This window comes from Lonchura striata, chromosome 23, assembly GCF_046129695.1.
Source record: "Lonchura striata isolate bLonStr1 chromosome 23, bLonStr1.mat, whole genome shotgun sequence".
Classification (NCBI taxonomy): domain Eukaryota; kingdom Metazoa; phylum Chordata; class Aves; order Passeriformes; family Estrildidae; genus Lonchura; species Lonchura striata.
Window position 1 is genome coordinate 8,740,322 of NC_134625.1, and position 27,505 is coordinate 8,767,826.

Genomic DNA, 27,505 nt, shown 5'->3' on the forward strand with positions numbered 1-27,505 from the left:
GTGGGGTTACCAGCCCAGACCTATTTTGCAAAGGTGTTGTCAGGTTTAATTTGCGAACCTTTGAAAAGCTCTGCCGAGTCCTGGAGATGAAAGGCCCTGCAGATGCCACCCGTGGGTGTGTGCTCTGAGTCACAGGCACAGCCAGGGACCTGTGTGCTGGGACAGCACCCGCCAGGGGACACTTGTCCTGTGCAGGCACCACAGCAGAAATCCCAAGGGATGCTCCTACAGACATGAACTCACGCTGGAGGCAGCAGGAGCCACCTCTGGGAGGGGCAGAGATAAGGAGATGTCCAGGCTGGGCTGGGTTTTGGTTCCTAAATTGCCTGGAAAATGTGTGCGTGCACCAATTGGCAGCTGGAATACGAGGTCCACAACACAAGGAGGACATGGGAGAGCTGGAGCAGGTCCAGAAGAGGCCACGAGGTTCATAGAGGGGCTGGAGACAGGCTGAGAGTTGGGAATGTTGAGGCTGGGGAAGAGAAGGTTGAGTGGAGACCTCAGAGCACTTCCCAAGATCTGAAGGAGAAGCTGCAGAGGGACTCTGGATCAGGAACTGGAAAAGGGGAAATGGATTCAAACTGCAAGAGGGGAAGTTTGGGTTGGATGTTGGGAAGGAATTTCCCCTGGCAGGGTGGGCAGGCCCTGGCACAGGTGCCCAGAGCAGCTGTGGCTACCCCTGGGTCCCTGGCAGTGCCCCAGGCCAGGCTGGGCAGGGCAGGAGCAGCCTGGGACAGTGGGAGCTGTCCCAGCCCATGGAACTGGATGAGTTTAAGGTCCCTTCCCACCCCAACCATCCCATGACTCTGTCATAACCTGACAAAGGCACCAAAAAAGGGATGTTTTGGATATTTTCTTATGCCTAAAACGCCCTTTAGCTTTTTCTTTTTTTTTTTATCTTTCACATTTTCTTATTTTTCACCTTTTGCATCCTCGTGTTTTTCATGGTTGTGACCTCTCTAAATCCTTGCTGTTTTTTATGAATACCTCGTGATGCTGCTGTTGTTGTTTAGAATTTCATTGTGCTGTCAGTGTACCAGAAAGTTTTGGGTGTTCTATTAAAACATTTCCACTCTGCAACATCACTGCACATGGCTGCTGCTGGAAAAGGGGTGGCACTGGATGGGCTTCAACATCCCTTCCAACCCATCCCGTGATCCTGTGATTTATCTGCATTTGCATCAGTAAAATCACGTTCTAAAACCTCAATCCTTAACCTTTTATCTGCCTTACCCACACCAAAATCTTATCAAAGCAGCAGGAAAACAAACCAAGACCACCTTTGTCCAAGCCAGACCTCTTCCTTGGGATGTTTTTTGCTCCACAAGGATTCACCTTGGCTGGAACAGCTCTGCTGAGTCTCCACGTACACGTGAGAACTGGAGCCTCCACCCTGCAGTATTTTTAATTACTTGGAGACTTGCAGGACTGTTGATGTTCTAAAAAACAGCTCAGCCCAGCAAGCCAGGGGGAAAGAAATGCATTGATGTCAGTCAAATTTTTCCTTTATGAAATCGGGTCTTAAAAAACAGCATTGCCCTTTACTGTGCCGGGGAATGAATTCTGACTCATGGAAGGCTGTGGGTCTATTAATAAAAAAATATTAATGAAAGAAATGCTCTTTCCCAACAACTACTATCCAAAAAAAAAAATGCAGAATGCCGAGGCATTTTTCATAAAGAGAGAGTTGTAAAGGCATGCAGGCAGGGAGAGGGGCTGGATCTATGAGCCAGGGGCCCAGGAAAAGAATTTAACTTCCTTTTTCTCTCATTTTGCACAGACAAGACCTTTAGAAACTGCATTTGTAAGACAGGTTCTTTCCTTCTCCTATCAGCTCCAGAATTTTGGCTGTGCCTGCTTTGCCTCTGTTTCCTCCACATCTCAAAAAAAAAAAAAAAAAAGCTGGAAAATGCAGAGCTGGATTTTTACTCAAATCCCATCCAACAGGGGGTTCCTGGTGGATGTTTCAGGAGATTTTTTACAGGTAAAAATCACCTTCTCCAGCAGCGCCACCAGGGCGTTCTGAGACATCTCAATTAAGCACAAATCTCTGGCGTGGTTAATTTGCACCCTGGGCATTCATCTCAGAGAAATCTCACTGAAATTCTGAGTGTAATCTGAAGGGATGTGAGAGGAAGATCGACCTCATCCTTTGGAATCCACCAGTGCTCATAAAGAGCTTTTTTCCTCCCGAAATCGTCTGTGATCCCAACATTTCCCAGGAATTCAGCTGCTGGAGAGAGTTTTTAAAACTTTTTCACTTCTTTTCTCAGGCAAGAGATATTTTGACCATCTAAGCTGCACAATGGTTCCTCTTCCAGGTGTGTTCCAGTTCTGAGGGCACTTATGGGAAGAGCTACAGAGGATATCCACCCGAACTTTTCTCTCAGAGCACACAGTGGGGGTTTTATTCACCACTCATCTTTTGGAGATTGCGTGGCCTGTGGGAAAAGCAAGGCCAGGCAATTTTTACCTGTTCTGATCCGTGACTGGGTTATTTCCAGGTCTAGATGGACAGACCTTGCACAAACTCAAAATAAAATCAAAATAATGATAGTAGGGCTGTTTAAACCCAGTATTAACCATGAATTTCTCCTCCCTCCTGAATGCAGCAAGCCCTGGGGGGGAGCCTACTTGAAGAATGCTTTATTCTAGGCGTTCATTTTAATTACAACCCTAATTATTTTGGTACATGGCTATGACCCAGTTAACAAACCCACCTTGGGCATCTCGTGGTCTCCCCGACCCTGCCCATCTCTGCAAGGAGGGAACCTCAGCTGCCGGCCAAATTATTTTTGAAACAAGCGGTGGAACTGGTTGCTACATCTTAATGAAAATGATTTTTTTCCTTCTTTTTTTTTCTTTTTTTTCTTTTTTTTTTTTTTTGTTAAGGAGACATTTCTATGTATATAAACAGCCCTTCCTCCCCAACCTGGTTAGACAAGAATGTTCCTGGGTGTGGACTGCCTTGTATAATTAACTGCACAGCTGGAGCTTCTGATCCCTCCACGTCTGCTCCTTCCTTTCCTCCTTTCTTTCCCCCTGCATCCACCTGGGCGCGATCCGGGCGCGCTGCTCCTCCTCGGGAGCTCGGGGTGCGTCACCGGGGCAGGAAGGTTTCCTCAATTCTGCATTCCAGAGCCATTCCTCGCTGAGACCGGGACCGGGCAGAGCCTGCCTGCCTTGGAGGGGGCTGAGAGACGGGAGCTGGGGCAGAGAGCGAGCAGAGGAAGCACCGACCCTGCTTAGGCCATGGAAACGGGGAGCGCAGCCAGGACGAACGGCACCGGCGGCAAGCCCGAGGACGTGAAGAGCCCAACTGCCCCCAAAAAAGAAGAGGAAGCCAAGAAGGCCACGAGCCCTGGCGGAGGTGAGAAAGAAGCTATAAAAGGCACGGGCGGTGCTGCGTTGGAGACAGGGCAAATCAAGAGCTCCCTCTTCTCTGGGAGTGACTGGAAGAGGCCCATCATCCAGTTTGTGGAGTCATCTGATGAGAAGAGGTCAACCTACTTCAGCATGGACTCGGCAGACTCCAAGAAGATGCAGTTCAGCAGCGGCCAGATCGGAGACATGAGGAGACCAGCCCTGAACTTCCCGGAGAAGGGCGACCTCAGGAAGTCCCTGTTCTCCTTGGATTCCAAAAAGAGCTTCCTGCCCGCTGACGGGGAAGGGAGGAAGTCCCTGTTCTCTGCGGGGCAGATGGGGGACCTGAAGAAATCTTCCCTGCCTCTGGTGGAGACGGGGGATCTGAGGAGACCCTTCAACAAGGCCGACAGAGCCGCGGGCTCGCGGCCCCGCGTGAAGCTCGAGGACGTTCTCTGCGACTCCTGCATCGACAACAAGCAGAAGGCTGTCAAGTCCTGCCTGGTGTGCCAGGCTTCCTTCTGCGAGCTGCACCTCAAGCCCCACCTGGAGGGAGCGGCGTTCCGGGACCACCAGCTCCTGGACCCCATCAGGGACTTCGAGGCCAGAAAATGCCCAGTGCATGGCAAGACCATGGAGCTGTTCTGCCAGACAGACCAGATGTGCATCTGCTACCTCTGCATGTTCCAGGAGCACAAGAACCACAGCACGGTGACAGTGGAGATCGAGAAGGCGGGCAAAGAGGTAATTTTATCCTCTTTTTATTCCTCCTTTCATTCCTTCTGTCCCCAGCAGCCTGCAGATGCCCATGTCACAGCACAGCTTTTGCTCCTCAGACTGCAACCCCTCCCCAGGTCGTGGCTGGGGTGGAATTCCAGGATGCAGTGCTGGTGGTGGGAAGTATTTAGTGGAGAATTGGTATTGCCTGGCTGCTGTTTCCATGGGATTGGCGTTCTCCTGATCCTGGCTGCAGTTAGGCTGCATTTAGGGATGGAGAACCTGGCTGCCAGCACACCTGACTTCCAGCAGAAGCTGAGTCAAAGCCCGAAACGCCAAGTTTTAAAAAATATTCTTGAGTTTTGACAGTGTTTGTGTGGTGTTGCCCACAGAGAGGTGGGCACTGCTCAGGGTCAGCACCTCCAGAATACAAATTGTCAAATCAGTTGCTGCTAAAGTTACGCATGGGTACTAATAACTATTGAAAATTGCTATCTCGGCTCTTGAGAGTGATATTAGGTTTTGGTTTTGTTTTTCTTTTCTGTTGAGCCACACCTATGGAAAAAGCTTTTTGAAGTTTAGATGGAAAAACCCCAAACCCTGGTGCACGCACAAAACCTGATCACTTCCCCTGAAGTGTTACTACAACGTGTTCAGAGCATGGATACCCAGGGAGATTTCACTAATGAAATGTCTTTCACCTTTGTTTGCTCAAAGTCTCCTGTTGTTTGTTTTCTGGGTGGATGAGGAGGATTTCACTTGTTCTAGCAAAAAATCAGGGTCTCAACACGATTGTTGCTGCACATCCCCATGGTAAAAGCAAGAAACTTTCTAAGCAGACAGGACAGGAGGGATGCCAATAAAGAGACCTGTAAAATAATAATTACATAAAACAACGTGCCTGGAGTCACACAGTCAGAACCTGGAAGGGCACTAAGATCTCCTAAACCCCAAACCAGTGCTGTGATGTGGTGACCAGGCAGACACAGGCACCTGCTGTGAGAAATTCTTGAGCTCCCTTAATGGGAAGAACAATTTTAATCTTTCCAAGGAGCTGGGAAGATTTATCTCATCAGGCTGAAAGAGCATCTTGTGTAGAGCTTATCTCTGGCTTCTCTGGTCTTTTCTCCTGCCGTGTCATCTCCAGCTTGCAGCCTCGCTGAAACCAGACAAAGCCTTTTCCAGGTCTCAGACAGCCTTTCCCAAATTCCTGCAGGGCTTGCCAGCCTGCTGTTTGTTCCATAATTGCCTGAGCTCGTGGTTTTGATGTCAGCCCTGCACTCTGCAGAGCCCTAACACAAAGCTGTGCCTGGCGTCTGCCAAGGTGTCCCATTCCTGCCTGGAACGAGGTGAACAGCTGCTTCCTGAGGAAGCAAAGCTGCTCAGATCCTTCCTCCTGTGGCTGGAGACACACCAGCACCTCGATTTTAAAGACACAACCATGGATGAGCAGAGGACTGGGATTTAAATGCTGTTTGAGTTCTGTCTCTGAGTCCTTGTGACACCTTTAGCTCCTGCACTGGCTCTGCTGCTACTCAGCCTAAAGGATGTAGGATTTATCAGCATGAATCATGCCCATGTGCAGAGTTTCTTCTGACAGAGTTTGATCATGTTGTAACTCGAGCAAGCATTCACTCAGACAAAAACAATTAGCAGGAAAGCTGTTGCCTACAAATGTTTGTTCCCACCCCTGATTTATTCACCAGAGGTGGAGCCTCAGCAGGAGCCACAAAGAGCAATGAGTATTTCCAAGCCCTTGGTGTTAACACGTCTCCTTATCAAATCAGCCCAGCTGGAATTTCTGGCCACAAATTGGGAGGGTGGCTGGTGCTGCTGCCTTTTTGGAAGGGATCAGCAACGACCTCACACCAGGTCATCCCTATCCCTGTTCTCCCAGCTTGGCATCCCAGCAGCTCCAGAGCAGCTTTAAATTAAAGCTCCACATCCATTCTACCACTGGAGTGCTGAAATAATAAAGAAAGTTGTGTCCAGACAGAGCCTGAACACCGTGCTGGATGTTCAGGATTTATCTGCAAGGATTTCCTCATCCCTGGTTGTTGTGTGAGAGGCTTCCAGAGCTGGGGTTTGTTTTGCTGCACTGCCAGCCTGGGAGCTCAGCGATTTGGTGGCACAGAAGTGTCACAGAACAAGCTTGGTTTAGGTGCACCTGCCCTTCAGGTCTGCAGAATGAATGCAGATTTCAGCCTGTCTTTGCTGTGGGTTGTAGGGAGGACTGGGGCTGTGCTCTAGAGCTGGGGAAGCTCCTTCTGAGGAATTAGGAAGCCCTGCTTGTCTCACTGAGCAGACAGAGAAGAGGAATGCAAACAAGCCAGAACACAGACACCTATAGTTAGAGCAGTGCAAAGGCTGATATCTCTGTCGCAGACAGAGAGCTCAGCAGCATCTTCCACTTTTCAGGAGCCTGGGGTGAGAATCACTCACCCCCTGTTCCTGCTGAGCAGACACAAGTGAAAGGCACAGGGACTCAGACAGAGACATTTCTCCCGACTTCCCACCCAGTGCTATTTGCGTATTTTACCCAGCAAACCTTTAATGCTCTCCCCAGATCCACTTTGCATTCATTTCCTGCTGCAGGTTTAAAGGAAAAGTAACAGTTTGCACCAGAACCAGTACAAAAAAACAGCCAGGAAAAGGTCGGTGAGGCTGGGGAATAACAACTCACACTTGAAAAGTGAGAATGCTCCACAGCAGCCTGTGCAGCCCAATAAAACCCTTGATTTATCAGCAGAGCCTCCCTTGGAGCCAGCATCCTTCATTCTGAAAGGGATCCTTCATCGCAAACCTGTTTTACAGGGCTGCTCTCTAAAAGAGACAACTTCACCCCTGCCTGCCAGTCCCAGAGCTGGAAATAAATAACCTGGTGTTACCTTCCAGCACCAGCCTTGGTGCTCAGCAAGCCAGGTCAGCTCTGCTGAAAAACACTTTGATCTGATTTTTTTTTTTCTGAAATTCTTTATCTTTTAAAGCAAACTTCATTGTGAGCACAGGAAGGGGAGCTGTGTGCTCCTCCTTCCCACAGAGCTGCTTTGAAAAGAAAAGCTTTTACAAAGGCTGAGCCAGGCTTTGAAGAAAACCATCCACAGAGGTGGATCCAGAGGGGTTCCCATCCCTGCATCACTTTCACTGAGCAGAGAGCAAACAAAATTAAACCTTGGAAAAGCTTGGGGGCTTTTTTCACTGCTGCAGCGTGGCTGTGAGATTTTACCTACACCAGCTGTGGCTTCTCTGTGGGCACAGCTCAAAAAGAGATGTTTTCCTCAGAGTTCCCTGCAGGAACAACACTCTCCCCAGCTGGAAATTGGAGTAAATTTGACTGTTTGCCAGAATTCTGCATTAATCTACACTGAGGACAGAAAACAGGGAAAATCCACTTGTTTGCAAGCAAGGAATTCTCTCCAAGCTGTGCAGACTCAGCTTCTCCAGTGGCATTTTTTTTTTTAGGATGCTGGCAGGGTTTCCAGAAAAACTCAGAAAAACTGAGATGGGAAAATTTCTGCACCCAGCAGAAATCACGTCTCAAACAACCCCCTGAGTTCCCAGCCACGGCATCCTGGCCCTGCACTGGGACAATGGGATGGAGCAGCACTTGTGCAGCTCCCTGATTTCTTTTGGGAGAAATGAGAAAAAATCAGGAAAATCAGGGAAAAATCAGGATAAATTCAGGAAAAATCTGGGAAAATCAGGAAAATTGTGAAAAATCAAGAAAAATCAGGAGGAAGTCAGGGGGAAATCCAGAAAAAAATTAGGAAAAACAGAAAAAAAAAATCAGGACAAATCAGGGGAAAAGCAGAAAAAAATCAGGAAGGAATAATGAAAAGTCAGGTTGAAAACAAGAAAAATCAGAAAAAAATCAGGAAATCAGGATAAATCAGGGGAAAATCAGGATAAATCAGGAAAAACGAGGGAAAACATCAGGTTAAAATCTGGGAAAATCAGGAAAAATTGGGAAAATCTGGAAAAACAGGGAAAAAGCCAAGGAAATATCAGGGAAAAAAATCAGTAAGAATCAGGAAAATATGATGAAAAAATCAGGAAAAATCAGGAAAAAATCAAGAAAAATAGGGAAAAAACAGAGAAAAATCAGGAAAAGGAGAAAAAAATCAGGAAAAAATCAGGAAAAATTAGTGAAAATCAGATGAAAATCAGGAAAAACAGAAAAAATCAGGAAAAAAATCTGGAAAACAGGAGAAAACCTGGCAGGTTAATTAGCAGAGCTCTCCCAGCTGGGGACACAGGGCTGTTCCCAGAGCGTTCAGGGCATGATGCTGCTTGTGCTGCTGCTGCCTCCTTGCACAAAGCACTTGCATCATCGTGCAGGGCTCAGCACCTCCCACCTGCCTGTCCTCCACTGCCGGAGCAATCCCTGGTTTGGGGGACCCGTGTGCTGGAAAAGTCTCTCCTCCAGCCCGAGCTTCCAAAGAAAACTCAGCAGTCTCTGTTGTTTGGTCTCAAGGCAGTTTATTGCAAGTTATCTAAAAGATTTTCTCCTTGGGCTGCTGTGGTTTGCTCACAGCTCAGGCAGAGGCACACACACACCCTGACATCCTCTCTGACCCCGACTGCTTCTTCTCTCCCCACCAGGGCTGCTGCTGTCTTTGATATGGTACATTACATGTGACATGGTTACAGTTTTCCCCAATGCCTATTACCTATATTAAATGGTGATTTTCTATCTTTTATATGGTACATTATGTGTTACATGGTTACAGTTTTCCCCCAATGCCTATTACCTATATTAAATGGTGATTTTCCATCTTTTATATGGGACATTACGTGTTACATGGTTACAGTTTTCCCCAATGCCTATTACCTATATTAAATGGTGATTTTCTACTCTAAACCAATCTGGGAGTGCCAACATCACCAAGAACATGGAGGTGAGGGGGAAGAAAGAGGGAGGACAGGGCAGGCCCAGATCCCAAATCCATCTTAAAACCTCTGACCCCCATGTACAAAACCAAAACCCCCCTGTACGGCACTCAAAACTTCTTCCCTCTACTTTGTGACTACTTCTACTCTAATATCTAAATTTTGTGACTTCTCGTTCTTCCTGCAAGGTTGGTAACTCATTCCATGGCTCAAACCCAAAATCACAGCTGTTTGCAGCTGCCTGCCAGGGTCTCAAATGCTTCTGACCAGGGCCTGGAACATCCAAAAATGTCTGAGGGACATTTTGAGTTTTGACACTCCACAGCACCAGGGCTTTGTTCAGCTGTGCAGGTTTGGATGTACGCTCTGAACTTTCACTGAAGCCTCTTAACTGCCCTAATTACCTGAGGCTCTAATTGGGGATCCAATCTTAGCTTGAAGGTTCTCTGTGCCTTCAGTTCCCAGCCTGCTGTGCTCAAAAAAATTTGTCTAAATCTGGATTTCCTGTTTTTTTTTTCCTCACTTTTCCTGCTATTTCTGCTCTGGAGGGATCCCCACGATGAGGGTGTTGCTGTATTATTTCTCATTAGGATCTTTGAACCCCAAATCCTCCAATGGATTTGTTCTAGATGGTCCATCAAGGATTTCTGAGCCCGGAAAATCTGAGAAATATGAAGACAGATGGGAGTTTTCTCTTAGGGAGTGAACCTGAGGCACTGCCTGCCCCTAACCCCTGTGGCCCCCATACTGTGGCTGTTCATCTGTCATACACATGGGCAGCCCCTTTCCAGACCAAAAAAAAGCCTTAAAACCATCAGGAAATCACCTCCTGAACCCTTGATGTTGTTCTCCACCTCCAGAGAACCCTTCTTGAACCCTTCTGCCCATGCCACCAGTTTTTCCACTATTCCAGGGTCTCCCTGCACCTCTCTTTAACATTTTTTCCTATGTTTAGTGTGTTTTTTTGGTAGTATTTATTTAATTTCTTGCAGTTCCCCACAACCACACCTCCCTTCACATCCCCTGCAGTCTGTGCTGGTGTTTCCCAAATCTGGCTGAGTGTGGGATTTGCATCCTGGCTATTGGGAGCATCTCTGTAATTTCCATTTGCAGCTCATAAACCTCGCTGCAAATTGTTGTGTGCCTCTGCTCTTAAATGGTTCTTACATCCCACACCACCTTTCTGAGGGATGTTGGAAGTGCTGAGAGTCAGGATCACTTTTACAAATAATAGTTCCCAAAATTCCTTGGAGACCCATCTTAATTAAAAAGGACTACAAAAGCATAATATCGTTATCACCACCTTCCAGCCATCACCTGATATTTTTTTTTCCTGTCATTTTCTCTGCAAATCCCTTGAGTTTGGGAGTGTCCATGTGGCTATGAAAGTTCTGCTCTTCCCCAAAAATTCCTTCCAGTGCTTCTCTGTAGGATTTCACTCCCATTCTTAAAAGGATGCCCTGATTTTTGGGGAAGAGGAGAGAAAGAATTGCTTTGGAAATGATCTTTTTTACTTCACAAACAAGCAATGCCACCTGGATGCAGCTCTGTAGCCCAAGGAAACAACTGGAATTTGGGTGCAATTTCTCACATTGGTTAATGCAGTGGATAAATGGATCTGAAATATTTTCATCTCATTGCATTTCCCTGCTGTGCAGAGTCTTGATGCACAGGACATCTCCCACTGCACATGGGAATGGAAACCAGCAGGAATTCCTCCAAGTCGCTGCCTTGAAAATGTGAAAATTATGGGATCAAACTCCTGCCTTTGTTCTTTTGATCAGTAGCAGAGCAGATTTTCTCATCTGGAAGCCAGTGTGGGTTCCCTGGTGAAGCTGTGCCACAAAATCCCTCCCTGTGTGCCCTGAACCCCTGGGGAGGGGGAGAATCAGCTCGTGGCAGCGTTCAGGCCACTGCTGAGGGTGTGTGGATAATATTTGGAAAGCCAGTGCTCTTCCAGCTCCTAAAAACAATGTGAGGATGCAGCTTTTGTGGCACTGAGACACCTCTGAGCACACTTCCCTTTTTTCTGCCCACTTTTCTTGTGTTTTATAAGGCAACGAAACCACCATGCAAGCAATGTCCCTGCAAAAACAGATTTTCTGAATTGGAACAGCTGGGGTTGTTGGCTCTCAGAGCAGCTGTGCTGGATTCCAGCTCCAGAGGGTTTTCAGACACTCGATTGGCATCAGGACAAGAGCTCCTGTCTGGGCTGGTTCACAGCTTCTTCCCTGCTCTTCATTTCCAGTGGAGAACTGAAAACTTTTAATAAAGACCCAGATTTTCACGTTCCATTTCATTCCTGGATGGACAGCTGGAGTGTGAGAGTGGATTTATCCATCCATGCCTCTAATTGTTGGCCTGAATTTTAGTGGTCTGGGTTAATCTTATGATTTTGCAGAAGATCCCACAGGAACAGCAGGTTCTCATGTTCTCCTAACATGACAGAACACAGGGAATTTCTGCCAACTCTGAAATTCCTCAACAGCTCTGGGCTGGGTGTCCCACAGCCAGATTGCCTCCAGCCATGGCTGAAACCAACCTGCACAAACATGAAATGCAGAAATGCCCCAACAAAGGCAGGGGCAGCATCTGTGGAGGGATGGAGAATGGGAACGACCCAGGGAGGGATTGCTGGAGTTAACGGGGCGAGGCTTTGCTAACATCCAGGTCCAGGGCTGATCCAGGGAAAAAATAATGATCCAGGGAAACAGAGCATGGTCTCCACTGCCACAAATTCCTGTGCAAGTCTCAGCTCTGAGCTTCTCTGGGAAGCCACTCCACAACAAAATGCAAATTAATCCCAGCAAAGTTGCTGATCTCAGCCAAGCAGGTTGGCTACACCTCTTCCCTCCTCCTTTTGTGGCTTTTTTTTTTTTCTTTGCAATTTTTTTTTTCCAAGCATTCCCCAGCTCCATCGCTACATGAAAGCTCTCAATTCAGAGCAAATTAATCCACAATCCTGTCTAAACAGAATTCCTGCCGGAGGCATCATCCTCTTGTTGCAACACTCGTCAAACGTCATTCCGTAATTACATGAAAACTGTTATTGCTGCACAGGCACACCCTGGGCTGGGCCCTGCTCTGCACACACAGCTGAATTTTGAAACAGCTCCCTTCCCCTGAAGCTCATGACTCCCATGTGATTAAAAGCAGCACCCTGACAGCCTGGGAGGTGGGTGCTGCTGCTTTGCTGAGGGAGCTGAATCTGCTGGGACGGTGCCCGCTGGCACAGGTGATGATGCCCAGCGCAGCCTGGACCTCCCCGCTGCCGTGCTCAGCGTGGCAGGGCAGGCTCGGGGCTGCTTGGAGGGGCCACCCTCAGCCCCACTCACCAGGTTCCCTCCCCTCTCTCTCCTCTCCTCCCCACAGACCGAGCTGTCGCTGCAGAAGGAGCAGCTGCAGCTGAAGATCATCGAGGTGGAAGATGAGGTGGACAAGTGGCAGAAGGAGAGGGACCGCATCAAGGTGCGTTTGTTCACCTCTTCCTGCTCTAACCACTAATTCCTTCTCCCTTCCTCTCCCACATCCTTCCAGCTCTTCCTCACTCCATCCCTTCCCCAGCCTTTATCTCATCGCTATCCCAAACTCCAGGCCAAATCTTGGAGACAACAACTCCCACTGAAGTCATTGCGACATTCCCTGCGGGGAGATCCAGCCCTGATACAAAACCAAGGCACCTCCCTGCTCTGGCTCCTTTTTTAGGTCCTTTATGGCCCTTCCATCACCAGTAGCCGGGCAGATTTAGAAACAAAATCCACAAATAACCTGCAGAAGGGCTCTGGGTTGCCCAAACTGAGATAAGACAGCAGGAGCAGATGAATTTACCCCAACAAATATCTTATTCATGGTGGAACAGCTTATTTCCATGCTGAGAGAAGGCTCCTTTATAGTTCTTGCACAGTGGTAAGGGTTGGAATAGAGTCATGGTATTATTTTTTTCATTTATAGCCTAACTGAATAAAGCAGTGAAAGCACAAGTTGGAGATACCCCAGAAAATTTGCATAATATTAACAGGCAAAGCCATTCTTCTCCCTTTTATGTGGTGCAAGCACATTGGCTCACCAGCTCTGCTTTTCATCTGCTTTATTATTACTATCATTATTATTATTATTATTATTATTATTATTATTATTACTGGAAACCTGACCTAGAAATTTTGACTCTCAATATAGTTACATTCCCAGTCCTTCTGAGGAATATTTCAGAGGCACCTCGAGGTCAGGCTTGTAAAAAGTGTTTCAGCATCCTTTGAAATGGTGGGAATTTGGTCCTCAGATTGTCCAGGAGCCAGAATCCTGATTTAGAATGTCACAGAGTGTTCTTAAGTGCCACCTGTGAGTGCATGAATTGAAATTGGAGATATGCTCTTACCGCTGGGAAGGCAGTGGCCTTTTTGGATTGCATCCATGTGATTATTGCAGGAGCAGGTATTGCTTCTCTTGGCACGGCTTTCCTGCAGCTGAGACTTGCATAGCTGGAGTTCCCATACCCTAAATGCTGAATCCTTGGATTTATCTCCCTCTGTCTTTCTGTCAGCAAAGAACTCAGTGAAATTTTAGTATTTTCTTGCTCCTCTTTCCTGCTGCCTCCTCTCCCTGCCCCTTCCCCATCCAGAATTACACCACCAACGAGAAAGCCACGGTGGACCAGCACTTCAAGGAGCTGATCCGTGACCTGGAGAGGCAGAGGGATGAGGTGAAGGCTGCCCTGGATCAGAGGGAGAAGATCGCCTCGGAGAACGTGAAGGAAATCGTGGATGAGCTGGAGGAGAGGGCGAAGCTGCTGAGGGAGGACAAGGAGAACAGGGAGCAGATCCACCAGATCAGCGACTCCGTGCTCTTCCTGCAGGTGACAGAGACCGCATTTCCCTTTTCTTTGTCCCTGTCAGGACTTTGGGATTTGTCCCAAAGACAATCTCAAAGAGGCAAAGCCATTATTCTCTTGGGATTTGTCCCAAAGACAATCCTGAAGAGACTTTGGGACAAATCCCAAAGACAATCCCAAAGAGGCAAAGCCATTCTTCTCTTCTTGGGATTTGTCCCAAAGACAATCCCAAAGAGGTGTGAACTCTCACGATGAGATGGGGAGACTGAGTGGTGGTCAGAATCAAAATTTGTTGTGGACTACATGTGCTTATAAACTTTTCTAGGAAGGCTAGTAATGTTTTATTACAATGATCGGGTTAATCATCACATAAACAAACTTACATGTTTCGCAGCAGCTCTTGCTTGCAGAAGTTGATTTTTTGTTTCCTGTCAGCCGGTTTTGATTCAACCTTCAGCTGGTCTTGATTCAATCCTCAAAGCTCTGCTTGTTCTTGCCAAGGCATCCTAATTAGCAGATCTCTTATGCTAATCAGGTCCAAAGTAGGCTGTGTCTTGTGTGCCAGTGTGAGCCTTCCCCAGTTCCCTGCACATCCTTGGCAGGGGTTCACGAGACATTTGGAGCTGTCCCTGCTCTGGTGGCTGAGGAATGGACTTGGACATGCCTTTGGTTTTTTATGGATGGCTGCAAACCATGGATAGAACATTCCCCTGCCCATCCTCCTTGCTTTCCTTGCACTTTTGGAATCTAACATCAACTACTTCCCTCTGATTCAGCCTCCACATTTTCATGCTCCTCATGAACTGCCATCCCTTCCTTCGGCAGGAATTTGGGGCTCTGATGAGGAATTACGTGCCCCCTCCATCCCTGCCAACCTACAGCGTGCTGCTGGAAGGGGAGAGCATGAGCCCGTCCATGGGGCTGCTCAGGGACGACCTCCTCAACGTCTGCATGAGGCACGTGGAGAAGATCTGCAAGGCAGACCTGGGCCGCAACTTCATCGAGAGGAACCACATGGAGAACGGTAAAATAACCCAAATATTCCCCTCCCTGCTTCCTTGGAGTGCAGGGTAAGGGGGGTGAGGATGATGAGCACTCCTGGTGAAGAAGAAAGTAAGCAAAGAGCTGGGGGGAAGTGGGAGTAGGGACTCCTGTAGCTGGAATTAATTCTGGAATATGAGAGTTATTGGAACGTGAATTCTGGAATATCAGAGTTATTCTACCTCTCCTATGTGGGGATGGAATCGTTGAGCTGCCAGGGATTTAGGGTATCTCATACAGGACAGCAAATTGGCCCCACTTCCCTGGATTTTGGTTCATTTTAGGGTTTCATGTTTAGGATTTAATGGGTTCAGCCAATTCCTGTGTGGAGTCAATATTCTTGCCCTGTGCCAGGCTCCAGCAAGCCCCTGGAAGTTTAGCAGGACATTTTCCAGGAGGGAAAACTCCACAGATCTGCTAAGGCAGCTCAGTGAAGGGTGAAGGCAGCAGCACAAAGGTGAATGTGTGATGGCAAGTTTGAAATCCTATTTGTACACTCAGTTAGCACATGCAGGGTGCTGGTGTGACATCAAATATTGGAAGTGCAGGGTTTGGAACTTAAAATACCCTGCAAGCACTTGTCAGGGAGAAGGAAATATCTGAAAATCTCATTTTCCAAGTAAAAAGGGCTCAGTTTGGGTGTTCAGCTACAACTGGAGTGACTCTGGTTGTACTCCCTGTTCCACTTGGGACAGCTTTCCTGCCTGATTGATCCAGGGCGCTCCCCACACTTCAGTGATGCTTAAGGTGATCTTAAAGGTGAACAGAGAGGTCCCGGCCAACACCACAGCAGCAAAATTAATCTTTTACATTTATTATTATTATTATTTAATTGCTTCCTGATAATTACCTGTGGCTAAAGGACTTGTCTTGCATCAGGCTCACAGCTGAGATAAGGACAGGGCTCCACAATGGGGCTGTGCTGTCTGCACTCCCCAGGCTGCCTGTGGGAGAGCAAAATCCAAAAAACCCTGGGCACGTTGCCTAATCCCAGGGAATGACCTCTTGCCCCAGGAATAGCAGGGATGGCAAGGAGTGCTTATCTCACCTGGATTAATCTCTCAGCCATTGAGGAAGCCCAATACCAGGACAGCAGCGGGTGGTGTGAGGATAAATGGCACCCTGCTCTTCCAGGAGGATGTGGGAGTCCAAAAAATGCAGGGATAACCTCAAGGACAGCTTGTGCAGCACAGGGGCTGAGGAACTCTGCTGCAAATCTGCAAAATCACTGATAATTCACTCAAATTCACTCAAAATTGCTGATAATTCATTCAAATTCAATAAAAGAAATCTGCTGGAAATCTGCAAAATCGCTGATAATTCACTCAAATCCACTCAAAATCACTGATAATTCATTCAAATTCAATCAAAAAAATCTGCAAAAATCTGCAAAATCGCTGATAATTCACTCAAATATTTACTGGAGACCCCTCCTGTATTAATAATTCCACTGTCCAGAGCCATCATTCTCCATCAGACATGAATTAAATGGACCAGATCCTTCTGGACCAACCTTCCAGGAAGGTCAGGGGTCCCAGAGCGCTCCGGATGCACAGCGAAATGCAGGATTTAAAATTCTCCCTGCCTTTAAAGTAGCACCAGAAATTGAACATTACTTACTTCCATCACTGCAACATTCCTATTGAAATTCTCAACACTCCACATGCTCCAGAATTACCGAGAAATTTGACAATAACTCAATATCAAGAGAGGACAAACAGATCCAACAATCACTTGTGTGAGTTTTTCTTTCTTTCTTCACCTGAAGCTGTGCACAATTTCCATCTGCTGGGCTGGGTTTTGCCAGTCTTGGAGCATTTTTCTTGGGCATTTTTAAAACCCAACAAGGTTCTGCAGTTCTGGTAGCTCAGGATAAAGCCTGATTACTTGTGGATTATTTTAATTGGGGTCTCCTCCATGTTACTGATGCTAGAAGTCATCATTTTTTATTTGAAATCCATGGAATCCAAGTGCCAACACCATTTTTTAACTCCTGCCAGAAACCTGGGCGCTTCCAGGAGCTTTCCCAGGGACTCAGCTTGGATTCTGCCCATTTAATGAAAAGTTGGGAACAGGTGGGAAATGTTATTTATGGCGAGTCCCAGGAGCTTCAGAGCTCTCCTTTCTCCAAGCCATGGTTACAGATGAAAGAGGGCAGCACTCTGCATCCAGTGGCTGCGAGGGAATTAAATCCATTAAGGAACTGTGGAGTTATTAACTCGGACTCCCCCTGAGTCACTGCAACAAATTCATTTGCAGCTGGCTTGATCTTCTACTGTAAAAACCTTCCCAGGAAGAAATATTATATTAATGGAATGAAAGCTGCTTAATAGCAGACTCCAAAGGGAATCCATGTCCTTTTAGTTGTCATAACAGGTACCTGTGTGGTGAGGAGACAAATAATCAGGGAGCTTAAATAGCACCGAAATAAATGGGAAAAATAAAAGAAAAGTTTGTTCAGTGACTTGAGAATCAAAGAATGGAGCTATTTAAACATAAAACGTGAATTTACTTCCTTGCAGAGAACAATAGGTTTATAGAGGGCTTCAAAGAATGTTTTTATGGGCGAGTTTAGTGATAAAGGCTCATTTCCTGTGAATCAGTGTCAGAAATCCAAAGCCAGGCTGTGTAGGAGTAAGTCTGATCCATGAAACCTGAGCCAGCCACCCTTGTCCAAGAATTTAGAGCTGTTTGCAGCTCAGCTTTAGCATCTCTCTCTAAAAACTGGAGAAGCCAACCCATTGAACCCTCCCAGAAATGATTTCTGGAGCTTTAAAGAGTGGCAGTCCTCCATCAGCCAGGCTGTGCTCAGGCTGAGCACACAAAAGGAGCCAAACTCAAACTTTTGCAGTCATTTTTAGCCCCACAAGAGCATTCTGGTAGGAAAATGCCTCAACCCTCAGGTGTCCCATTGGATTTTAGAAGATCCTGTGGCTGCTGCGAAGTTGAATGCTTCAACTGGGCTCTGCCTTTGAAGGAACCTCTTATTTTAGACCCTGGGCAGCTCCAGAACTGCTTTAGCTCCCAGACAAAGATCCCACAGGGGGATTTAAAGACCCCCAAAGTGCATCCCCGAGCTCATGCCCTGCTCTGCCTCTCCAGGGGACCACCGGTTCATGATGAACAACTACGAGTGGAACCAGCCCGACAACCTGAAGAGATTTTCCATGTTCCTGTCTCCCAAAGGTAAGGATGGCATCCCACAGCTGGGCAGGCTCCCTTCCAGCTCAGGAAAGGAGCTTCACTGATGATCTAGGCCAAAATTTCCTCTCCCTCACATCTCAGATCCATCCCTCGGCGTGTTTTGTGTCCAGCTTACAGAGCTTTGACAAGGTTTTGCCTCAAAGCAGGCAGAAAAGGTTCTCAGTTTTATGGGGAAGAGCTGGAGTGGCTGAACTCTATCCAAGAGTGAATATAGGGGAGTTTTAACATGGGTTTCCAGGATAAAATCAGTGTTTTTCTCCACCCAAAGCTTATCTCTCTGTGCTATTAAGAAAGCTTCACTGAGCATTAAGATTTTACTTTCAGTACCAAACATAATTTTTCCTTACAGGGAAAGGACAGAAGAAGTGAGGAACATGTCCTAAAACAAAACAAAACAAAACAAAACAAACAAAAAGCAGGAGTCTGGAGCTCCCCTGTGAGCCCTGACATGAGCCCTGGTGATTTGCTTGTCCCACTTGTGTGGCCACTGCAGGATGAATTTTTGGAGTGAACCAATGTTTCCAACACATCCAGCTCTAAAACCACAGTTGGCATTCCTAAATTGGCACCCAGAGCAAGGAGCTGAGAGTGCTGAAAGCCCAGGCAAGGCGAGGGACCGAGGAACAGGAAGGGTGGCACAAAACAAGTAACCAAATTTCAGCCCTGGCCGGGTTTTCCAGGTGTTCCCAGCTGCTGCTCTGCAGACAGAGGGTGGGCAGGGACAGGGACATGGCAGCAGGGACAGAGACACTCATCGAGGGCACATTCCTGCCCTGTTTTGGAATTTCCTGAGGATAACCCAGACCCCAGCGCTGAGCCCTTTGTCTGTATTGCCACTTTGCCCGTCTCCTCTGCCCTCAGCCCACAGCTCCGTGGCAGTCCTGAGGATGTTTGGAGCAGGGCTGGCATTCCCATTTCAGTGCCAGCAGGACTTGAGCAGGTCTCTTCCCAAGTTCAGGGGCAGAGGGGTGTTTTTGTAGGGTTGGGTTTGTTTTTCTGCTCTCCTGCCTCGAGGTTTGCAGGGAAGTTCTGCTGAGACCACAGACTCAGCTCTGCACCTGAAACTTTCCAACCCTGAGGGAAGTTTGAAAACCAATTTTAACATAGCACAAGCTGAGCTTATCTCTACCCAAAATCTGGAGCTTTCAGGTGGAAACAGCCCCAGAGGCATTAAAGGGGTGTGGCAGGGAGGAACACTGGGCAATGTCATCCCTTGGGATGGGGATACTGCCCAGCCTGGCAAAAAGGAAGGGCCAAAAGAAGCAAAAAGCCATTTTGGCAGTGGCACAGCATGGTCAGTGCTGTCAGGAGTGCCTGAGCTTCCCACAGCTGGGAGAAGAGGCTCCAGCTGGGATCCAGCATTCCAACTTGCTGGAGATCCAGAAGGGATCCCCAGGCACTGCCAGATCCACGTGGTGATTTGTGTCCAGAGGGCTGCACAGTCATCCCTCTCCTCCTGCTGCCTGCCCAAATGCTGGGGGATGCTTTATCCCACCTCCACATCCCGGGGGATGCTTTATCCCACCTCCACATCCGTGTTTTCCTGGAAACACAGAGAGTGCTGCCTTCCCAGTTACTCACTCTGTGTTTTCCACCAACAAAGTGACTGTGGCCAAAACAAACAAGCCCAGGACTGCACACAGAGCTTGTGCTGCATGGGGATTGAGCAGAGCCCAGCAGGGCCAGGCTCAGGAGGGATCCAGCTGCTGGAATTTGGGGAGCAGGATGAATCAGTAGGCAAAGCAGGAGGTGACCCACTTGGCTTGCAGGCTGGCTAGCCAAGGATCACCCTATGAATAATGCAACATCCCCATCATGGTTTAATTCTCCGGAGCTCTCTGTGCCCTGTCACTGTGGCATCAAAGCCCAGCAGTGCAGTTGATTCCATCTTTGTTAAAGAATCCCAAAAAACGGGAGGGGAAAAATTAGGACCACCCTTGGCATTATGTAACAACCTTGGAATCCCTCAATATCTCATGGATGCAGCTTTGACACACACCCTGTTTCTGGCTAGGCTGGGTCCCTGCAGATTCTGCCCCAGGCCGCAGTGGAAAGTCTGTTTGTTGGACTGAGGAATGCTCTGTGCTAATTACAGCAGCCCAAACTGGGGAGCTGCTTCGATTCCAGCTGAACCTAGTGGTTTTAAGCCCTGCTTTAAGTCAAGACTTCCACTGCTCTTGAGTGTCGTAATAAACTGCTTCAAACTGAAAGAGAGGAGGTTGAGAATGGGATATTAGGAAGAAATTATTCCTGTGATGGTGGTGAGACCCTGGCACAGAGAAGCTGTGGCTGCCCCTGGATCCCTGGCAGTGTCCAAGGCCAGGTTGGATGGGGCTTGGAGCAACCAGGTGTCCTTGCCCATGGCAGGGGCTGGAATGGGATGATTTTTAAGGTCCCTTCCAACCCAAACCATTCTATGATCCCGTACTTGCTTGCAGGGATGACAAGATGAGGCAGAGTGGCATAAAACATTTCAAACACTGCCTCAAAGACAAATGAACAATCTGTTCAACTGCTCCACGCTCCTTTCTGTCCTCTCCCACTAAGCTTTCTTCTCCTGATGTGTCAAACAGTTTGGCCAAAGCCAGGAGGAGGTTGGAAAAATCATCTTTGAACGAAGAGTGGAAGGGACCCAGGCACACAGATAGAGAATTGTGTAAAGAGAAACACATCTAAAACAGAGAAGCAGCCCACAGGATGGCAGCAGAGCAGCTCCAAGAATCCATCTTCTTTTTGCTTTCCTGGGAGCCCAGTGCCTCCCCAAAGGGCTGCAGCAGCAGCAGTCAGTGGAAGCCTGGGGCACGCACTGGCACAGGGCTGGGAAATGTTCCTGTCCTGGTGTCTTTGGAGCTCTGAACCCACAGCTCTGCCTGAGTGCCCAAAGCTGAGCTGGCAATTTCCTGCAGCTCCGTGGCCTGAGAGCTCTGCTCACTGCAGGAGAAGCCTGCTCCCCATTCCCGACCACCCAGGGATAAACCCAGGTTCTCCTCTGCTGCCTGGGCCCAGATTTCTGTTTTGGGGCCGCTCCCAGCTCGGTGGGGACCTTTCCTAGAGCAGTGCCAGGCACAAGCCTCTGAGGCAGCTCGTCAGGAGCCGACTGCTGAACTGGATGCTCTTGTTTTGCAGCCAATTTCAACCCACGGTCATGGGAATTTTCCTCCTTCCAAGCGACCGAGGAAACACTTGGTACGGGTAATTCTGCCTTCAGTTTGAGAGGATCTAACCCCCCGTGCCACAGCTTTCTGCCTGACTAACCCACCTTTCCTGCTGCCCCTCTCGGCTGCCCTGGCGCCTGAAAACCCCAGAGCCAGCTCCTGCTGGGCTGGCAGCACTGTCTGCAGTGCTCTCAGTGCTCAGAGGAGGGAAAGGCACCCCTGCTTCTCCCTGATCACAGAGAAACGAGGTGCAAAACACACCAGGCAGCTGGCAAAGATCCCCAGGCCCTGAACATTCAGAGCGCTCTGAGGAGGTTGTGGCAGAAGAAGGAGGAGACTCCAAACACTCCCAGCCACTCTCAGAAGCACAAGGTGCTTCTTTCTATCACACCTTTTACGAATAAATTCTCAAAGACACAGCCTGGCCCACGTTCATGCCTTTTCTTCCCAGATCCCCCATCTTCCTTTTCCAACATTTTCCTCCTCTGCTTCGTTCCTACGAGGTCCAGCTCCAGCCTTTCCCTCCGTGCTGGAAGCAGCCAGGCAGAGCCAGCTGGGGAGTTCTGGTGACTCCAGCCACACCTCAGCCCCTCCTGCCTTCCCCAGGCAGGGCCGTGTCCCTCTCATCTGACCCTGAAGAAGCCAGGAGGGGAAACTTTGATGGTCTGAGTGAAGCCTGCCATCGCCCTGTCCTCAGATTCCTTCTGGCAGCCAGGGTCTGACCCTGAAGAAGGCCAGGAGGAGAAGTTTGAGTGGTCTGAGTGAAGCCTGACATCTCCCTGCCCTCAGATTATTCTGGCAGCCAGGGTCTGACCCTGAGAAGGCCAGGAGGAGAAACTTTAATGGTTTGAATGAAGCCTGCCATCTCCCTGCCCTCAGTTTCCTTCTGGCAGCCAGGGTCTGACCCTGAAGAAGCCAGGAGGAGAAGTTTGAGTGGTCTGAGTGAAGCCTGCCATCTCCCTGCCCTCAGATTATTCTGGCAGCCAGGGTCTGACCCTGAAGAAGCCAGGAGGAGAAGCTTTAATGGTTTTAGTGAAGCCTGTCATCTCCCTGCCCTCAGTTTCCTTCTGGCAGCCAGGGTCTGACCCTGAGGAGGCCAGGAGGGGAAGTTTGAATGGTCTGAGTGAAGCCTGCCATCTTCCTGCCCTCAGATTATTCTGGCAGCCAGGGTCTGACCCTGAAGAAGCCAGGAGGAGAAACTTTGATGGTTTGAGTGAAGCCTCCACTGCTGGGAGGAAGGGCAGTGCTGGAGCCATCCCTCCTGCCCCGGGAGGTGCAGGAGCTGCTGCTCTCCAGCCACACCTGAGCTCTGGGGCTCTCGGGAGAAAGGCTGGTCCCACACACAGCCGCCTGCCCTCGCCTGCCTCGTGTCCCTGGGAGAGCAGGGACAGGGCTGTCCCCGCCGTGCCCCCAGCCAGGTGAAGGCAGTGTCACAGGTGTGTTTGGAAATGCCCCCCTGCAGCCCCGTGGAATAACGCCGCCTCTTTATCTTCCAGTAGGCAATGGCACTAAGCTGCCTTTTCAGTTCTCCTCGGTGGGACAGAATCCGCCCGGTGACTTCAGCAAACAGTCTGATGGGAGCCTCTTCACTAAGACCGGTACTAGGAACTGAGTGTTCCCCTTCCTCCTGCCCCTCTTGAGGTGACAAACCCCCCTAATCCTGCTCTGCCTTCCTGGAGCAGTCCTGCGCCTTGGTCTGCCTGCCAGTCCCTCAGGCACCTGTGCAGGAGCAATTCTGCTGAAACAGGGCAACAAGGAGTGTTCAAAAATATTAAAGTTTTGTCTAGGGAACAGGCGGAGGGATTTTAAATTTCATTTCTAATGGGTAGGGATAAATTTTAGATGTTCTTCTAATCCTGCTCTGTCTTCCTGGAGCAGTCCTGCGCCTTTGCCTGCCTGCCAATCCCTCAGGCACCTGCACAGGGGAGACTCTGCTGAAGCAGGACAGCAAGGAGTGTTCAAAAATATTAAAGTTTTGTCTAGGGAACAGGTGGAGGGATTTTAAATTTCATTTCTAATGGGTAGGGATAAATTTCAGATGATTTTTGAGGAAGGCACCATGGCCGTTTGCCCCTCTAGTTTCATCACTGAAAAAATAACACGAAGAGCACAACCTTATAAAAGAAATGGGAATAAGAGCCCTCAGATGGCGAAAACCAAGACCTAACAGCTCCTTTTCATGCTTTGCTCTATTCAAGCAGTTTTGGAATGGCTTCCCCCTACTTTTTCCTGCTTGTAGGAGCTGCCTCACAAGAACTAAACCCCCATTCACCATCTCATCACCCTGCTTCCCACCAGAGGTGGGATCCAAGAGCACCAGAACCTGCCCAGCAGAGTCAGGTTTAGCTGGAGTTGGAGGAGCAGGGCCATGGTGTGATGATGCCCTGACACTGGCTGTGGCACTTCAGGGCTGCTGCACCCCCAGGGCAGAGCAGGGCTGGGGTGCTGGATGGGGGTCAGGGCTTATCAAGCTGCCAGAGGAACAGCAGGAACCCCAGGCTCAGCTCTTTGCACTAATTAAACAGCCTGCAGTGCTCTCTGCAAGAGCCAGAATGCTGACTTTGGGACTCGGCCTGAATTTAATTGGTCTGATTGCATTCCACCTCTCTGCATTCCTCAGACGTTTTAATTAGCCAGACCTTCTTTCCTGCCTTTTCCGGCCTGGTGGGGTGGTGGAAGAAGCATCTGTCTGTCTGTCCCACCCCGGGGATGGCTGCATTTCCATGTTGAGCAATGCAATACTAACGAGGTGGCACTTCCAGTTCTGCTGCTGGTCCTGGGGACACGGACACGAGGGTGGCAGTGGCAGGGTCTGATCTGTGACTTGCTGTGTTTTGTGTTTTGTGTTTTGTGTTGGCACAGCCTACCCCTCCATAGTGAGGCACCAGTCTGCAAAGGTGACGCCACAGACGTGGAAATCCTCCTCCAAGCAGTCTGTATTGGTAAGAAAAAGAGCAATTTTTTTTCTTGGGAGAGCTTCAGCCTGTTCCAGGGGGGCTTCAGGAATAAGGATGGGTCCTTTGGGAGTGTGGAAAGAAAAGCTTCAACCCCACCGCTGCTGTTCAGGATGCAGATTAACCCCCCAGTTTTCACAGCCCTAATCAATGCCACAAAAATGATGTTTTGATAAGGTTTTGGGCTAAAATTTGATGCAGAAGATAGGGACTGTGCAAATCCTGTAAAATGATACCGATAGCACTTTTCCCTGTCACCCACTCTGTGACATCCACACTGTGTCAGTGACACCAGAGACAACCACATGGAAGTGCCTTGCTGGTGGTGTCCCGCAGTGGGCAAATGCAGGATCCAAGATGAGGGTCAGGCTGTGATCAGAAATCACCACAGCATCTCCAAGCCACGGGTTTCACACTGATCATGATAAGAGGCACGGGGCAGTGATGTTTTAGGGCTTGTAGTCTCAAATACACAACCAGTTAATGCACTGCCTCAGGAGCACCGAGTTAATCAGCTTTTATTCACACCATGCTGCATTAAGGCCTTGCATGATCTGAATTAAGATTGTCAAGCTTTTGCCACCACAAATGGAACGTTTTTAAATTTTTTTTTTGTCATTTCTGATTGCATATTTGTGAGATTTGCTGTTCTGTGGAAGTGTGACCTGTAAGGAGCAGAGGGTCAGGAACTCAAAGCATTCCCACTCTGAGGGAAACACACAACAGGTAGAAATTGCAGCTGCATCTGCTCCATTTTCAAGGCTCCCCAGCAGGTGAATTCCTGTGGAAGGGATGTTCTTGGCAGATTCTCCCAGGAAATCCAGCCTTGAGCCTTTGAAGGTGTTGCAGCAAGCTGGCAAAATTCTGCCATCCCTTCTGCCTTGGGTTTGACCCTCTAAAACATCATCACCCAACACCTATTGTGTTCCCAGGGATTTTTCTTTAATCCCCACAGAGAAAATCTGGGTAACTTCTCCCACCAACCCTTCCCTGCGCCCCTTCCTCTCCTGTTGCACACATTTGTAATGACCATTTCCTTTTTATAGCAAATATTCACCACACAGCCTCAAACCCAACAACTGAGCTGATAAATATAAGCATTTAAAAGCACCAAAATAGAAATACATATTGCTGCAGTATCTCTGCAGGAGCTTTTATGGTCTATTGGGCCAATAATCTGGCTTTTAAAACAGCCTTAAATGTGTATTTAAGTAATATACATTCTAAAAGGTCTGTAAATATGAATTTTCACAAAGGACTGTGCTGTTTAAGGAGGAAGGTCTTTTTCACGCCCAGAGAGCTCTTTTTAATGAAGCCCCCCTCTTTCATATCTTAATTCTGTTGGAAATTAAAGCCATAAAATGAAAAGAATCTCGACAAAAGGGAACATTGAGCAGGGAGATGGGCTGGGGTTGCTCTGCCCGTGTTTCCTGCTGTTCCTGCTATTCAATAGGGCTGCTGTGCAAAGAGTTTCTTGATTATCTTATCCCCTTTCTTCAGCTAGTAAAAAAAATATCTTACATGGCAGAGTTTCTATTTTAACATTGTGTTATAACCTAAAAATATATTTAACACGCTACTTAAGAGAATAAATACAGCATCACTTTCTAACATTACACATATAATAGTCACGGTAATATTTGCAAGAAGCTGATCATAAAATCGGCGTTTTTCATCCGTCACGGATGGACGGGGGTGGGGTGTGGGGAAGGAAAAGGAGGGTGATGTTCCCCCCATCACACAGCCCCCTGAATATCAGCTAGCCCAGAGATCCGAGGCTGTGAGGGGAGGAACATCAGGAGAGGGCAAAGATTCCCAAAAGAGGCTCTTATCCCAAAATATATTGGTTCAGCTCTCTTTATTCTGTGGTGTCCAAGGGGAGAGAGGGGCAAAAGAGAAATTTCAGGGGTCTGTACAGACTTTGGACAGGGTGGGCATCCCTGGCTCTCCCGTTGGGGCAGGAAGGAGGGTCCAGGGTCCTGGGGAAGGGGAAATAGAGTGCCATGAGCTCAGTGTAACAGGAGGGGCTGGAACTGATGTGCCCCAAATTCTCCCTTGCAGTCCCACTACCGCCCCTTCTACGTCAACAAAGGCAACGGAGCCACCTCCAACGAGGCGCCCTGAGCTGCTGAAGGACGCGGGGAGAGCCGAGCGGATTTCCACGGATGCAGCTGCTCCCCTGGCACCCCCCTGCTGCAGGGGAGGCATGTCCTGTCCCCTCCTTGTCCCCCTCCCCGTGCCCAGCCGCTCTGCCCCTCCTGGGAGTTGTGGATGATGCTTGGGTGGCACCCCCTGCTCGGCAGCTGTCCCCTTGTCCCCAGAGCTGTGGAACCCCGGTGGAGGCCCCGAGCTGGATGTTCCCAGAGCTCTTCCCAAGCTCCAGCTTCTCCCGTGCCTCCCCACCCTGGGGACATCCCCCAGGGTCCTCCATCCGCTCAGCTCTGCTCCTCGCCTGCCAAAAACTCCCCAAAAATCTGGATTTTCCCAGAGCTGCTGGAGGAGGACAGAGAGGCTTTCCAGCCCATTCAAGTGCCCCTCCAGCCACCTTTTCAAATTAAGAAATAAAAAGCAAATCCATCCTAGTAATACAAGATTGATTAGATGCCATAGGTGCTGGGTGCTTTTCTAGTTTGTGGTGGTTTTTCTTAATTCCCTTAAACCAAAATTGATTTATATACTGTAGTTCATGTATTTTATATTTTTTTTTTCCCCCTGCAGTGAGCAATGAGAATTACCGCCACAGCTTTTTTGCTCAGGATAATAATTTTGTGTTTGTCCCCTGGACAGATGAATCACATCCAGGGCTGGAGAACCATTCCATGATCTCCCTGAGGTGATTTTCCCCCTCCATGGACAAGCTGGAGGGTTTGGTCCATGCTGTGCAAGGGGAGAAAAGGGAATAAGAGCCCTCAAATAGTGAAAACCAAGACCTAACAGCTCCTTTTCATGATTTGCTCTATTCAACCAGTTTTGGAATGGCTTCTCCCCACTTTTTCCTGCTTGCAGCACCTTGCTGAGGGAGGTCCTACCTGAAAATTCCTTCCTGGCTCAACCCTTTGCAAAAACACTCATGGCTTTTTAACCCAACACCTCACCCAAAACTCCTGGGACTGAATGTTGATTGCTCCAGAGCACTTGAAATGTCACTTTATGATGATTTTTAATTTTTTTTCCCCTATAAAGACCAGAGGGGGAAGGGGCTGGCGTGGTAGGGAAGGATGTGACAAAAGGGATGTGAAAAAAGGGATGGAATTGCTGGGAAAAGCACTGAGGGGTTTGAGGATGTGTATGAAAGGATAAAATCAGCCCCCTCCAGGTCTCACTGTTTTCTTCTTGAGCAGGTCCACTAAAAC

At 48.5% G+C, this 27,505-nt stretch overlaps 1 protein-coding gene across 1 annotated transcript; it reads left to right on the plus strand.

Moving 5' to 3' along the window:
• The first annotated feature begins 3,117 nt into the window (after positions 1-3,117).
• TRIM29 (tripartite motif containing 29) lies at positions 3,118-26,342 on the plus strand. Its single transcript, XM_031506832.2, has 9 exons — positions 3,118-4,107; positions 12,343-12,438; positions 13,589-13,822; positions 14,624-14,822; positions 17,942-18,025; positions 21,170-21,229; positions 22,695-22,796; positions 24,061-24,140; positions 26,214-26,342. The coding sequence occupies exons 1-9, from the start codon at positions 3,253-3,255 to the stop codon at positions 26,274-26,276; spliced, it is 1,773 nt and encodes a 590-aa protein (XP_031362692.1). The 5' UTR covers positions 3,118-3,252; the 3' UTR covers positions 26,277-26,342.
• Positions 26,343-27,505: the final 1,163 nt, after the last annotated feature.